General features: G+C 41.5%; 1 protein-coding gene across 1 annotated transcript in view; it reads left to right on the top strand.

Moving 5' to 3' along the window:
- The first annotated feature begins 3,855 nt into the window (after positions 1-3,855).
- The window catches only part of LOC132394536 (uncharacterized), a 73,005-nt gene continuing 60,882 nt past the window's right edge, over positions 3,856-15,978 (top strand). The window contains exons 1-2 of the mRNA XM_059970818.1: positions 3,856-3,866; positions 9,617-9,828. Of these exons, the coding sequence (XP_059826801.1) occupies positions 9,765-9,828 (64 nt within the window). The 5' untranslated portion in view covers positions 3,856-3,866; positions 9,617-9,764. The remainder of the gene's footprint in view (positions 3,867-9,616; positions 9,829-15,978) is intronic.

Genomic DNA, 15,978 nt, shown 5'->3' with positions numbered 1-15,978 from the left:
ATATCATTGGAAAAATTGACATGGAAATTTGACTTAGGAGGGTTACAACTCCCAAACTTTAAGAATTATTATAAAGCAAATCAATTTAGATTTATTGCATCTTTTTTTAATGAAAATAAACTGGCATGGATTAGAATAGTTAGACAAGATAAGAGAAAATATACCAGAAGATTTTATATATAAATGGGAATCTAAATGGATACCGGAAAAGGAAGAATCTTTTGTATTAAAGCATTTGATTGACTTATGGAATAAAACACATGTTGATGATGAGACAAAGAAATCCTTGTTAGCAAGGAGACCTCTAATTCAAAATAGATTTATTCTTTTTACAATGGATAATCAACTTTTATATAATTGGGTTCAAAAAGGGATTAGATATATAGGAGATTGTTTTGAAGGAGGTATACTGATGTCATTTGATCAGTTAAAGAATAAATATAAAATATCAAATAACACTCTTTTTTGTTACTTCCAATTAAGGGCTTATCTAAGAGATAAACTGGGTCAAATAATGTTAATGCCGAAACCTAATGAAATAGAGATTTTAATTCAAGAAGGAAAAAAAAACAAAAATTACTTCTTATATGTATAATTTGATTCAAAAACAATAATTTAAACAAGATATTCATAAGTCAAGACAAAAATGGGAAACATTTGAATATTAAAATTGATGAACCAAGTTGGTCAAGATTATGTTTTGACAGTATGACAAATACAATAAATATTCAACTTAGACTAGTACAATACAATTTTTTGCATCAATTATACAATACACCACAAACGATAAATAGATTTAACCCAAATTTATCTGATCAATGTTTTCGATGTAATCAAGAAATTGGTACGTTTTTGCATTCTACCTGGTCTTGCCTTAAAATACAACCTTTTTGGATAAATTTAAGAGTTTTACTGGAACAAAGTATTGGAACACAGCTTCCACATAACCCAATATTATTTTTGTTAAGCGATATTGAAGGGATAAAACCAAAACTTAAACTGAACAAATACCAGAAAGAATTTATAAAAATTGCTTTGGCAGTAGCCAAAAAGGCTATTGCAGTCACTTGGAAATCAAATTCACTCTTAAGTATAGAGTGTTGGAATAATGAAAGTTTTAGCTGTATTCCACTTGAAAAAATTACTTATAATTTAAGGAATAAATATGATACATTTCTGAGAATTTGGTGCCTTTTTTTTTTACAAAAGATAGGATTAGATATATAAATTCTCTGAAGACGTTAATAGTCCTTTGGGGAAAAATAAATACATATATTAAAGTTATTTTGAACTCCATGGAGCATGTGACGATCTTCCATTATCCAGGCAGTCTTTCTTTCTTTCTTTTCTTTCTTTTAGATAGGGATGCTTGGGGGGAGGGGTTAAGGGGAGGGGGGAGGGATGTTATCATAGTATTCATTACCTTTTTTCTATGTATCTTTGTAACTATCTTAAAAATTCAATTTTAAAAATTATTTAAAAACTGCATTTAATGGGAATGGGGGGGCAATGTTTAATTGGGTTAAGGACTTTAAATGGGAGAACTATTCAGGTGAAGATAGGATCAGAGCTATCAAGCCAGTATGTTGTATAAAATGGGATGCCTCAGGGGAGTGTAGTGAGTCCAACTTTATTTTCCATTTTGATAAATGATATATTTGTAAATATACCAACGGAACTGGGGAGGTCATTGTTTGCAGATGACGGGGCTTTGTGGAAAAGAAGGAGAAATATTGAACATATAGTTATGAAAATGCAAGATGGAATTAATCAAGTTGAAGAGTGGGGGACAAAGTGGGGTGTTAAATTTTCAGTGGAGAAGACAAAAACTATGTTCTTTACAAGGAAAAAGCTCAGGGGACTTAATCTGACTCTGTATGGAAGTAACCTGGAGTGAATTGAAAGTTTTCAGTTTTTGGGAGTGCACTTTGACTTGAGATTAACATGGAGAGAACATGTTAGATATGTAATTGCTAAATGTAAAAATGTGATAAATGTCATGGGGTGTCTTGCTGGTTTGGAATGCAATGCTGATTTTGCATCACTGAAGAATACTTAAGTAGCATTAATATGATCAAGATTAGATTATGGAAGTATTGTATATGGGTCAGCAGCAAAATCTGTGTTAGCAAAACTGGATATTGTGCAAGCTCGGGCTTTAAGGGTTTGCTTGGGAGCAGTTAGAACTTCCCCAGTGTGTGCACTCCAAGTTGAAGCAAAAGAAACACCATTGGGGCTGTGACGTAAACAGCTGGAGGCCAACTACTGGATTAATTTAAGGGGGCATGGTGATAGCCGTCCTACAAAAAGGGTGTTGGAGACATGCTGAGAGAAGGAAAGGACACAAAAAGAAAGTTTTGGCTGGACAGGAGAGCAAACAGCAAAAGATATGGGTGTATATGACAAAGAGTTTTGTCCAAGTGTTCTGGGTATCAGAAAATCCCTCTGTAGATTTGGAATTGCTTAAGATTAAATGCAGTAATAAAATGGCTGATATTCTCGGTGAATATCATAGGTATAGGGAATGTAAATATAAAGATGTACAGATTTTTACAGATGGATCAAAGGATCCAGAAACGGGTGCAGCAGGGTCTGTAATTGTTGTGCCAAGTTATCAAGTGGAAGTTAGCAAGAGGACGCTGGATTGCTTGAGTGTTTATGCAGATGAAATGTTTGCCATATTGTTAGTACTAGAATGGAGTGAGCAGGGAGAAGGTTCAGGAGCATGAAGATTTGTACAGCCAGATTTGGGAACAGCTTCTTTCCAACTGTGATGAGACTGCTGAACAGATCCTGACCCAGATCTGGGCCGTACCTTCCAAATATCTGGACCTGACTTGCACTACCTTACTTTCCTTTTTCTATTTTCTAATTATGATTTATAACTTAAATTTTTATTATATTTACTTCCATTTGTACTTCAGGGAGAGTGAAGCGCAGAAACAATTATTGCTGTGATGATTGTACGCTCCAGTATCAATTGCTTGGTGACAATAAAGTAAAGTAAGTTCCTGGTAGTTCAGTGTATGTGTCTTGTATTTGGGTCAGCTCCCAATGTCCCCCCCCCCCCCCCCCAATGACATGAGAGGCCACACTCACAGGATCCAAAATATGATATTTAGGATTGAGCTGAGGATACTTAAAACTGTGTGGGGAATCTGTGCAATTCTAAAGCTCATACTCCCCATTTCTAAACCCATAAGGCAGCATGTGATAGGAGGAACATAGAAAGGGCAGCACTGCACAGGAACAGGCCCTTTTGACTATGGTGCTTGTACTGAACATGATGCCAAACTAAGCTACACCTCTCCTGCCTGTACATGATGCACCTCTCTCCCCTCTCTGTTGTTACGAACCCCGTAACTGGGTCACTTACCAGCGAAGATAGAGAGGTCCGTTGAAGTCTGATGATACTATTTTTAACAGTTTTTATTAGTAAAAATGCACAAAAATAATATCAATGCAAACATACAGATAATATACGTCATCAATACTAAATCTAAAAGTTTGGCGCTGAGTTGCACATTCAGATTTTCCTCACCGTTACTGTACTGCTATCTCATCAAAGTCTTGCGCATCACCGAAGGCTGGTCCTGAGGACTTAATCCCCAGGACCTCAGATACTCCTCCCTCTCTCACAATGATTCCCCCCCCCCCCCCCCCCCACACACACACACACACTCTTTACTTGGCGGGCGTACAGTGTCATTCCGACGGTCAGAGCCGGCGCAGTTGCGGTTTACCACAGGTCGGCGCGCTCGTTTAAAATAACTTCATAGGGGTTTGGTGTCATTACGGTTGTGAGAGTGGGAGCGTCAGGCTTTGGTTCAAAGGAGGCTTCGGCTCGGAGGAGGTCTTGGTTCTGAGTAAGTTATCCGAGTAAATTTTATTAAATTTTCCTTTTTTTCTTTTCTGATGCGGGGGGGGGGGGCGTTGCTGTGGGTGTGCGGGCTTCAGGTACTGGGATCATTAGGATCTATTCTGGGGGAGGCATGACTTATACTAAAGGGACGGGTTGCACCTGAACCCAAGGGGAGGGTTTAAACCGAGCGGGATGGGAATCGGCGTGAAGGACCCCAGGATAGAAAAGATAGCGTGCAGTTAGGCTGTTAGGAAGGCAGGCAGATGTAGGACAAAATTGCAACCAGCAGCGTGAGTACCCGTGCATTATGGATGTAGAACCAAAAAGGGTAACGAGTACAGACCTCAAAAGTGTTGCATCTCAATGCGCGGAATATAGAAATGAGGTGGATGACCTTGTTGCACATTTACAGATCGCCAGGTATGATGTTGTGGCCATCACTGAATTGTGGCTGAAGGATGATTGTAGTTGGGAGCTAAATGTCCAAGGATACATTTTGTATCAGAGAGATAGAAGGTATGCAGAGGGGGTGGAGGGACTCTGCTGGTAAAAAGATGGCATCAAGTCGGTACATAGAACATAAAAATCTACAGCACATTTCAGGCCCTTCGGCCCACAATGCTGTACCAACCATGTAACCTACTCCAGAAACTGCTTAGAATTTCCCTCGCACATAGCCCTCTATTTTCCTAGGTTCCATGTATCTAAGAGGCTCTTAAAAGATCCTATTGTATCCATTTCCACCACTGCCACCAGCAGAGTATTCTACACACCCACCATTCTCTGTGTGAAAAACTTACACCTGACATCCGCTTGGTATCTATTTCCAAGCACCTTAAAACAGTGCCCCTTTTTTTCTAGCCATTTGAACCCTGGGAAAAAGCCTCTGGCTATCCACATGATCAATGCTCCTCATCATCGTACACACCACTATCAGGTCACCTCTCATCCTCCGTTGCTCCAAGGAGAAAAGGCCAAGTTTTTTTTTTATTAAACAAAATGTACTTTATTCAAAAATAAAATTATATACAACAACCATTCAATGATTTTCAATTCTTTACAGTTATTATCATTACTGTTTTAACATTTTCAAAATTCAAAATTTTGCCACCCACGTGGCACTCTGTTCTTTCATATTTACATTCAGTGGGTATACCCCCAAACCCCTACCCCTCAACTCCCACGGGAGAAGAACCCTAGATAGTGGTCCTTCCCCACCGGGTCCTTGCGGTGGCTGCACCGAGTTTGAGTGCGTCCCTCAGCACGTACTCCTGTAGGCGAGAATGTGCCAGTCGGCAGCATTCCCCCACGGACATCTCCGTGTGCTGGTAGACCATCAAGTTTCGGGCCGACCAAAGAGAGTCTTTGACCGAGTTGATGATCTGCCAGCAGCACCGGATGTTGGTCTCAGGTTGTGTCCACGGGAACAGCCCATAGATCAGAGAGTCCTCTGTTACGCAGCTGCTGGGGATGAACCTCGACACTGCCCCTTCCATCGTCCTCCACACCTTCTCCGCGAACCCACAGTTTGCAAAGAGGTGGGTCACTGACTCCTCCTCTCTGCAGTCCTCCCGTGGGCAGAGGGGTGTGGAGACGATGTTCCGGGCGTACAGGAGGGATCGGACTGGGAGGGCCCCTCTCACCGCCAGCCAGGCGAGGTCTTGGTGCCTGTTGGTGAGGTCTGGCGATGCGGCATTTTGCCAGATGAACTGGACAGTCTGCTCAGGGAACCACCCCACTGTGTCCATCACATCCTTCTCCTGCAGTGCCTGCAGGACCATACGTGCTGACCACTGCCTGATGACCCTGTGGTCAAAGGCGTTGATCTGAAAGAACTTCTGACCCCTTTCCCGGAGAAAAGGCCAAGTTCACTCAACATATTCTCATAAGGGACACCCTCCAAAACAGGCAACATCCTTGTAAATCTCCTCTGCACTCTCTCTATAGTATCCACATTCTTCTTATAGTGAGGCAACCAGAACTGAACACAGTACTCCAAGTGAGGTCTGACCAAGGTCTTATATAGCTGTAACATCACCTCACTGGATGCAGTGGATGCTGTATATTTGGATTTTCAGAATGCCTTTGACAAGGTGCCACAAATGAGGCTGCTAACCAATTTAAGAGCCTATGATATTACAAGGAAGTTACTCACATGGTTAGAGTATTGGCTGGTTGGTAGGAGGCAGCTTGGGAATAAAAAGATCACACACAGGCTGCTGGAGGAACTTGGCATGCCAGGCAGCATCTATGGAAAAGAGTATGGTTGATGTTTCGGGCTGAGACCCTTCATCAGGTACTTCTCCATAGACGCCGCTTGTTCCGCTGAGCATCTTGTGCGTGTTGCTTGGATTTCCAAAATCTGCAGATTTTCTCTTGTTTGGGAATAAAAGGATTCATTTCTGGTTGGCTGCCAGTGACTAGTGGGGTTCAGTTTGAGTAGAAGTTGGGACCGCTTCTTTTTATACTATATGTCAATGATTTAGCTGATGGAATAGATGGCTTTGATGCCAAGTTTGTAGATGATTTGAAGACTGGTGGAGGGGCAGGTAGTGTTGAAAAACAGTAAAGGCTGCAGAAGGACTTAGACGGATTCAGAGAATGGGCAAAAAATTGCAAATGAAAAACAATGCTGGAAGACTCATGGTCGTGTGTTTTGGTTGACTCTTTGGTAGGACTGTTTTCTAACTGGTGAGAAAATCCAGAAATCTGAGATGCAAAGGGACTTGTGCAGAACACCCAAATGTTTAACTTGCAGGTTGAGTTGGTGGTGTGGAAGGCAAATGCAATGTTAAAATTCATTTCAAGAGGTCTAGAGTACAAGAGCAGGGATGTGATGCTGAGGCTTCATAAGGCACTGGTGAGGCCTCACTTTGAGTATTGTCAATAGCTTTGGGGTCCTTATCTAAGAAAAGTTGTGCTGGCATTGGAGAAGATTCAGAAGGATAATTCCAGGAATGAAAGGGTTATTATATGAGGAATGCTTGATGGCTCTCGGTTTGTACTTGCTGGAATTTAGAAGGATGGGGGGGTGATCTCATTGAAACCTTTTGAATGTTGAAAGGCCTAGATAGAGCAGATGTGGAAAGGATATTTCCCATGGTGGGGGAGTCTAGGACAAGGGAGAGCACTCTCAGGATATAAGGCTTTAAGACCAATGTGGAGAGATTTCTTTAGCCAAAGGGTGCTGATCTTGTGGAAATTGTTACCAGAGGCAGCTGTGAAGGCCATGTCACTGGGTGTATTTAAGGCAGAAATTGATAGGTTCTTGATTGGACATGGCATCAAAGGTTATAGGGAGAAGGCCAAGGAATGGAGCTGAGGAGGGGAAAAAGAGTCTGCCATGATTGAATGGTGGAGCAGACTTGATGGGCCAAATGGTGGAATTCTGCTACTATGTTTTATGGTCTTTCACTGAGTTAATGATCTGCCAGCAGCACTTGATGCTTGCCTCCACGTGTGTCACTGGGAAGAGCCAGTAGATCAGAGAGTCCTCTGTCAGGCAGCTACTCAGAATGCACCATTACATGGTCTTTCTCCGCACCCTCTGTGGAGAATTGAGCATCAGTTCAGCATTAAATGCCACAGGGACAGCTAGGCAATAGAAAGGGAGATGCCAATACAGAGAAGCAGTGTGAGGGGACCACACTAGAGTGACTGCACTGAATTCAAGAGTCAGGACTTGCATTACTGCTTTATAAAGCTGCATATGGAGATTTGCATTCCGTTCTGGCCATCCCATTATAGGAAGGATGTTGAGGCTTTGGAGAGGGTGCAGAAGAGATTTACCAAGATGCCGCCTGGATTAGATAGAGTGATAGATAAGTCAAGTCACTTTTATTGTCATTTCGACCATAGCTGCTGGTACAGTGCACAGTAAAAATGAGACAAGGTTTTTCAGGACCATGGTGTTACATGACACAGTAGAAAAACTAGACTGAACTACGTAAAAAACAACATGAAGAAAGCTACACCAGACTACAGACCTACACAGGACTGCGTAAAGTGAACAAAAATAGTGTACTCATTACAATAAATAATAAACAGGACAATAGGGCAAAGTGTCAGTCCAGGCTTCGGGTATTGAGGAGTCTGATAACTTGGGGGAAGAAATTGCTACGTAGTCTGGTCGTGAGAGCCCGAATGCTTCAGCGCCTTTTCCGAGACGGCAGGAGGGAGAAGAGATTGTATAAGGGGTGCGTGGGGTCCTTCATACTACTGTTTCCTTTGCAGATGCAGCGTGTAGTGTAAATGTCCGTGATGGCGGGAAGAGAGACCCCAATGATCTTCTCAGCTGACCTCACTAACCACTGCAGGGTCTTGCAATCCGAGATGGTGCAATTTCCGAACCAGGCAGTGATTCTTTATCAATATATAATCAAGATAAGATACTTTATTGATCCCAAAGGAAACTACAGTGTCACAGATATAGAAATATCAGAAGAGAATTAAGAAAGATTAAAAAATAAGTTACCTGAAACAGTCTAACACAACTGACAAACGTGGGTTGTCTTCTCTGGGGCGTCGGGTGCTGAGGGGAGCCCTGGTAGACGCACACAGCCAGTATCTTTGGCTCATACAAGATTATGAGAGGCATTGGTACTCAGCCAGAATATCTTCCTCAGGGTAAAAAGGTCACTCAATTAGCGAGTGTGTGCTAGGGGGTGGGAGGGGATGATGGAATTTCAAAAGTGATGAGCAGTATGGTTTTTTTTACACTGTTGGAAGCCTGAAATGAGTAGGCGGGGATTTTACAAATTGTCAGGCTCATGAACATGCAGAGAACGAGCACATAAGGGCATTAGAAACATAAAAAATATACAGCACAATACAGGCCCTTCGGCCCACAATGCTGTGCCGAACATGTCCCCACCTTAGAGCTACCTAGGCTTTAACCATAGCCCTCTATTTTTCTCAGCTCCATGTAGTCATCCAGGAATCTCTTTGTGGTGAACTACATATACCTGTCTGCACACGCCCCCTGCTGACTGCTCCTGTGGCTCCTCCCACGGACCCCGGTATAAAGGCTATTGGAGACACAGCCCCCGGTCTCAGGCTCCAGGATGTAGCATGGTGGTCAATTGCTGCTTGTTCTTTCTTCCAGTCAATAAAAGCCGATATCTCGCCTCACGTCTCAGAGAGTTATTGATGGTGCATCACTCTTAAAAGACGCTATCGCTTCCACTTCCACTGCCGCTGCCGGCAGCCCATTCCACGCATTGAGTAGACAGAAAAGATTAGCTTTAGTTTGGCATCAAACTAGCTTAATCAGTTTGCCACAGCATTGTGGGCGGAAGGGCCTGTTCTGTGTCCTGTAAGAATTGGAGGCTCGAGCGGGAGTGGAGAGGATGAATAAAGTCAAAGGTGAAGGGTAGGGGAGGGTGTGGCGCTGACACAGAGGGCGGGAGAACGTGTATAGAAAACTGGAGCTTTCTGGTTCTCGTCCACCATCTCTCTGTCTAGCCACTTCCTTCCCGTTCACCGGCTTCTACACAGCCACTGGTCCCTTCTCCAGAAGGGTTTTTCCTGCCCATTCCCTCCTTGCAAAAATAAACAGAACCTGATTCAGCAGAGATAATATATAATTACTTATATCTTGTGCTTGAGTTTCAAATTTGTGGTTGTGTAATCGAAGTATAACTGCAAAAAATATGAGCGAGTGCATTAAATGCCACTAATTGGTGTATTATCACGGTCCTATGAAGAATATTAATAGTTACTAGCATTTAAAGACTAATGGTCATCTCATTTCAGTCACGATCATTGGATACTTCGTGTAATTAAACTGGTATATAGCCGGCAAATCTTGGACAAGTCAGACTGCAACGCTGCACCGTGTTACTGCGAGGCTTCAGCGCTGCTGAAACGTGAAGGAGCTTGCAAAGCAGCTGTTGTTTCCGTAATGTCCGAATACAACTACGCTATCGCCGTTTTCTTCCTGCGCCTTGAACTCGTTGTTTCAGCAGGTAAGCTGCAGAGCTTACAACAAATTTTTAGAACAAATCTCGCCGTTTGTGAAAGTTGTGAGAGCTGATCTCCAAGCGCGCTGCCGTGGGAAAACTGGGCGGAAACTGCCCCGTTCTCACAGTTCGCGTTTCCCTATCCAACAGCGGGACGGGACTTGAAATTACCCGCTTGAATGACTTTTAGCTAGATGCCCCTTGCTACGGCTTACTCATTGTAACTGTTCTCTCCCATCGACTTCTTTGCTGACCTTTCATTCACCTGCTTCGGGCGGCACTCGGACAGCTTCGTTTATCGCACGTTCACTCTGCGCCGCTGCACCTCCCACTATCACCGTTTGCCGGGTTTCATTTGGTCCCGCTGCTATGGCCACTTTATCTGCTATATGCACGCATTTTATTCCTATGTCCGTGCATGGCGTAAATTCGGATTTCTCACGCCACCTTTGTCATGGGGTAATTTTTAATCCGTATTGTCCCGCCGACGCTCTGAACTTTTTCCACTGAGACCAGGTCGAAAAGCAGAAATGGAACCTAGGGCATGATCATAAGTGTTAAGGGTGAATTGAGTGTAAATCCTTTACTGGGGCAAGTCTGATGAAACATGGCAAACTGAGCGAAGCTATTCATGGGTAAAATGGTAGAGTTTTGTAATACAAAACACGCAAAAAAAGTCAAACGTGTTGAGGAACCTGGAAAAATGGGGGAGATAGGAAGAAATTCAAATAAAAACTGTGCACAATGTAAGATTTAGTAGAAGGGAACTGGAAGTGAACTTAATTGTTCATGCAAATTTGAACAAAATATATACAGATATTTACAGTTTAATTAAGGATGCGAGAATGAAATATAAAGATAGATAGATAGATACTTTATTCATCCCCAAGGGGAAATTCAACATTTTTCCAGTGTCCCATACACTTATTGTAGCAAAAATAATTACATACAGTATTTAACTCAGTATAAATATGATATGCATCTAAAATCACCCTCCCAAAAAGCATTAATAAATAGCTTTTAAAAAGTTCTTAAATAGTTTACTAAAGTGCATTGAGTGGTAACTTAAGCTCAGTCCTAACCCCGGCACTTTAACATGTCTTGCCCCTGGTGGTTGAATTGTAGAGCCGAATTATTTAATCCTTAAATAATATGAGCAAAATTTAAATACATACCTTTGAAGAAGCTCTTTGAAGCTTAGTTTGAGGCTTCACTTTTTAAACATATTATTTCGGTCTTTTGTATGATTTTTAATTTTTTCAATATACATATACTATCATTGATTTACCTATTTATTATAATTATTTGATTTTGTTTTTTCCTTTATTACATATTGCATTGAACTGCTGCTGCTAAGTTAACAAATTTCACAACACGTGCCAGTGATAATAAACCTGATTCTGAGTATTGTGTTCATTTCTGGTCACCTACCAACAGGAAAGGCGTCAATAAGATTGAAAGAGTGCAGAGAAAATTTACAAGAATATTGCAAGGACCTGACCTGAGTTATAGCGAAAGGGTGAATGGATCAGAACTTTATTCCCTGGAGCAGAAGAGAATAAGAAGTTTTTCGATAGGGTGGTGGGATGGAAATGTGCCTCTACCAATGGAGGTGTAGGTGATCCTTCACTCTGCTAGCCTACAGGTCACCCTTGGGTAAGGTGTAGCACCTGCTTAGCCCCACTACCAGGGTCATGTGAAGCCATGGGCTGGTCGTATGACCAGCTAATGCATATCACAAGTCCTGGTTATGCGACCACTGACGCCAGGCTGACAATCTCTGAAGAGTATTGATATTGGTTGGGGTCACCCATCTTGTAAAGACACTGGCCAAGAGGAGGCGATGATGAACCGCTTCTGCAGAAAAATTTTTCCAAGAACAATTACGGTCAGAGACCATGATCACACATGTTATATAACACAGCACATAATGAAATTGATAATACAAAATTATGAGGGGTATAGATAGGGTTAATGCAAGCAGGCTTTTTCCACTGAAGTTGGGTGAGGCTAAAACTGGAGCTCATGGATTAAGGGTGAAAGGTGAAATTTTTAAGGGGAACCTGAGGGAGATCTTTGAGTGAAAGTCACCTTTCACCCTCAAACCATGAAATCCAGTTTGGGTGGTGAAAGTATGAATGAGCTGCTGGAGGAAGTGGTGGATCCAGGTTCAATTTCAGCATTTTGGAGAAATTTGGATAGGTATATGAATGGGAGAAGTATGGAGGGGTATGGTCCAGGTGCAGGTCAATGGGACTAGGCAGTTTAATAGTTCAGCATGAACTAGTTTCTGTGCTGTAGACTTCTATGATTCAATGACTCTGTAGCAGAACAGCAGAGGAACAGAGTCTTGTGTGAGAACATAATGTCTGATTCAATTGATCCCATCTGATGAAGAGTCCCATCCCAAAATGTTATGTTTGTTCCTCTCCATGGATGTTGTCTGAACTGCTGATTCCCTCTGGCGTTTTGTACATTGTTGTTCAAGATTTCTAGCATCTGCAGAATCCATTGTGTGACCTCTTCTGCCTGCATATGATCACTGCCCCACCAGCCCTTCACAATTATTTGCCATGTCTAAATGTCTCAAGTGCCAGGAGTTTATTAATCAAAGTAGAGTTTATTGTCATATGCAAGTTTACTTACAATTGGATCATGGGCACATATAAGGATAGAAGCAGTATTCATAAACAATAAAACATAAATTAAATATTAATGATGCACAATAATTACAGGAAATTGGAATAAGACATTGCTAAGGCCTAATTTGGAGTATTCAGTTTTGGTCATCTACATACAGAAAAGATATAAACAAGGTTGAAAGAGTACTGAGAAAATTTACAAGGATGTTGCCGAGTTTGGGGGATTTGAGTTATAAGTAAAGATTGAGTAGCTTAGGAATTTATTTCTTGGAGTGTAGAAGATTGAAATTTTTTTTCACGAAGGTTGGGTCAGAATATAACTAGAGGTCATGGGTTAAGGGTGAAAAGTCTAAAGTTTAAGGGGAACATGAGGGGAAACATCTTCACTCAGAAGGTTGTGAGAGTGTTTTATGAGCTGCCAGTGAAACATGCAAATATAATTTCAACATTTAAGAGAAATTTGTATAGGTTACAAATGTTAGGGATATGGAGGGCTGTAGTCCCAGTGCAGGTTGATGAGACAGGGCAGATTAAATGATTGGCATCGACTAGATGGGCAGAAGGGTCTGTTTCTGTGCTTTATGTTTCTGTGACTCTATGAAATAAAACAAATAGAACAGAAAGTATTTTAATACAATGTGGTTAAGCTGCAAAGATCGAAGCAGGCTGGTGTAATTCTGTCACAACTTTAAAGTTTAAATAACAATTACCTAACAAAGGGGATGATGTAAAGTTATGGACATTCTCTAAGATTAGCACTTCCTCCTATAATTTAAAAAAAATATTTTCAAAGTAGGCATATGTTATCATGTACTACCTTGTGATTTGCTTTCATGCAGGCATTTACAGAGAAGTTAGACATGCAAAAACTATGCAAAAATGGACAAAGACTGACAAATGCACAATGTGAAAGTCAAATTTTGCAATTGAAAATAATACTGACAATACGAGTTGTAAAGTGTCCTTGCAAATGAGTCTGTAGGTTGTAGAATCAGTTCAGAGTAATGGTGAGTGAAGGTATCCATAGTGGTTCAGGAGTCTGATGGTCGGTGGGTAAAAATTGTCCCTGAACCTGGTGGTGTGGGACCTAAGGCTCCTGCACCTCCTGCCTGATGGTAGGATCTAGAAGAGAGAATGGTCTGGATGGGACCTATTTTTGATGATGGATGCTCATGTGAATGTACTCAATGGTGGGGAGGGCTTTGCCTGATATGTATTTACCTTTAAATTTCAGCTATAAAGTACTTTATTCACATTGCAAAAGAAATGTATGTAAGCTTGGAGAAGCTAGGTCAAAGTCTCATTGAACCATGCTGAGTGCTTTCCACATGATTTAAAATTGATACTGATGGAGGAAAAGGGGTTTCAGGGGACATCGCTTCCTTTTTGTCGTAGATTCATGATTTACTAGAGATTATCAGAAGTACACAAGGGTTTGGTGAGAAAGTGGTGGAAATACTTGAGCCACAATGGAGTCCAAAGTCAAGGCCCACAAGCATAAGCCAATCACCTATAAGGGACATAGGAGTTCCAAGCCTGGGTTGATCAGCACAATAATTTGGGGTATACACAGGAAGTACTTGGGGCAAACAGCGTGGAAGTTCTTTAGAGTAAAGTTGGATGAATATTTGAGGGAGAAAAGGATTTAAGTGTATTCTTGGACATCAGTATGCTCATATGGTACCAGCCTACATCAAATGGGTCAACTCCTGACTGTAAATTTAACGCAATTCAGGTGCACTTTTTACAAGTATTCCTACTTTTATTTCTAGTTTTTTTTTTCCAATTGCTGTTCTAACTTCTCACTTCTGTTTCTACCAACTAATATCCTGTAAAGTACCTACATTACAAATGCTATGTAATGAAATTTTTGATCTCTTATTAACAATAATTACATTACTAATTTTGCTATGGAATTTTCTCTTCATTTTTGCCTATTGCTACTCCTCTGCAAATTGCTGATTCATAAGACCAAGGGCTGAATTAGGCCATTCAGCTCATCTGATCTGTTCTGCCATTCAATCATGGCTGTTTTAACGCTATTTATTTACCTGCTCCCTGAAAACCTTAATTCCCTTAACCATATAAGATCCTATTAATCTCTGCCTTAAACATACCCAATGACCTGGCCTCCACAGCCCTCCGTGGCAATGAATTCCACAGATTCATCACCCTCCAGCTGAAGAAATTCTCGTCATTTCATTTCTAAAGAGAATTTTTAGAGAATGGGATAGATTAGGCATTAAACAATTTCAGGATCTGTTTGTTGGAGGGAATCTTTCTTCTTTTGAGCAGCTTTCACTGAAATATCCCAAGATCACAAGACAAAGGAGCAGAAGTAGGCCATTCAGCCCATTGAGTCTGCTCTGCCAGGCCACTGGGCAGAAAATTGCGCAGTGGTTATTGCCGCTTTCTCATAAAATTTGATGCCCTTACGAGCATATCAACCATCACTTTAAATATATCCACTGACTTGGCCTCCACAGCCAACTGTGCCAATGAATTTCACAGATTCATCACAATCTGCCTAAAGAAGAGGTCCTCGTTTCTGTTCTAAATGGATGTTTCTCAATTAAATGGAATTAAGCTTTGGGGCAGCATGGTATTGTAGTGTTTAGCACAACCCCTTACAATACCATCGACCCGGAGTCATTCCCTGTTGCCGCCTGTAAGGACTGTGTACGTTCTCCCCGTGACTGTGTGGGGTTTCCTCCCAAAATGCAAAAACGTACCAGTTGGTAGTTTAATTGGTCATTGTATATTGTCCCATGATTAGTCAGGGATTAGGCTGGGGGATAGTTGGGCACCATGGCCCAAAGAACCAGAAGAGCATATTCCGTAGGATATCTCAATAATTAATTAATTAACTAGATTCAAAGGCTGTGCCTTCTGGTCCTAGACTCTCCTACTATTGAAAGCATCCCCTCCACTCTGAATACACCCTTCACTAATTTAACTTAAGATTCATTATTTGAAAAATATCAAATCAATTATTGAAGAAGTAATTGGGAAATCATAATCTGGTCAAAAAAGTCAGCATAGCATCATGAAGGGGTAATAACTTGGAATTGGTTTATCATTGCCATGTGTACTGAAGTACAGTGAAAATATTGTCCTGCATACTGTTCAAATAGTTCAATACTTTACATCATGCACCAAGACTGTACAAATGCAGAGTGAAGTGTAACTGTGGCCCAGGTAGACAATAAGGTGCAAGATTATATGAGGTGGATTGTGAGGTCAAGATTCCATTTTATTGTTACTCATACAAAATGCTGGGGGAGCTCAGTGAGTCAGACAACACCCATGGAAAGGAATAAACAGTCAACGTTTCGGGTTGAGACCTTTCGTCAGGATTGGAAGAGAAGGGGGAAGAAGCCAGAATGAGAAAGTAGGGGAGGGAAGGATTAGAAACCAGAAGCTGATAGGTGAAGCCAGGTGGGTGGAGGAGGGTAATGCTGGGAGGTGATAGGTGGAAAATGTAAAGGGCCAAAGAAGAGGAACTTGATGGGAG

Source organism: Hypanus sabinus, chromosome 5 (assembly GCF_030144855.1).
Source record: "Hypanus sabinus isolate sHypSab1 chromosome 5, sHypSab1.hap1, whole genome shotgun sequence".
Taxonomy (NCBI): Eukaryota; Metazoa; Chordata; class Chondrichthyes; order Myliobatiformes; family Dasyatidae; genus Hypanus; species Hypanus sabinus.
Note: the sequence above shows the minus strand (reverse complement) of the source record. Positions and strands in the feature narration are given on the sequence as shown.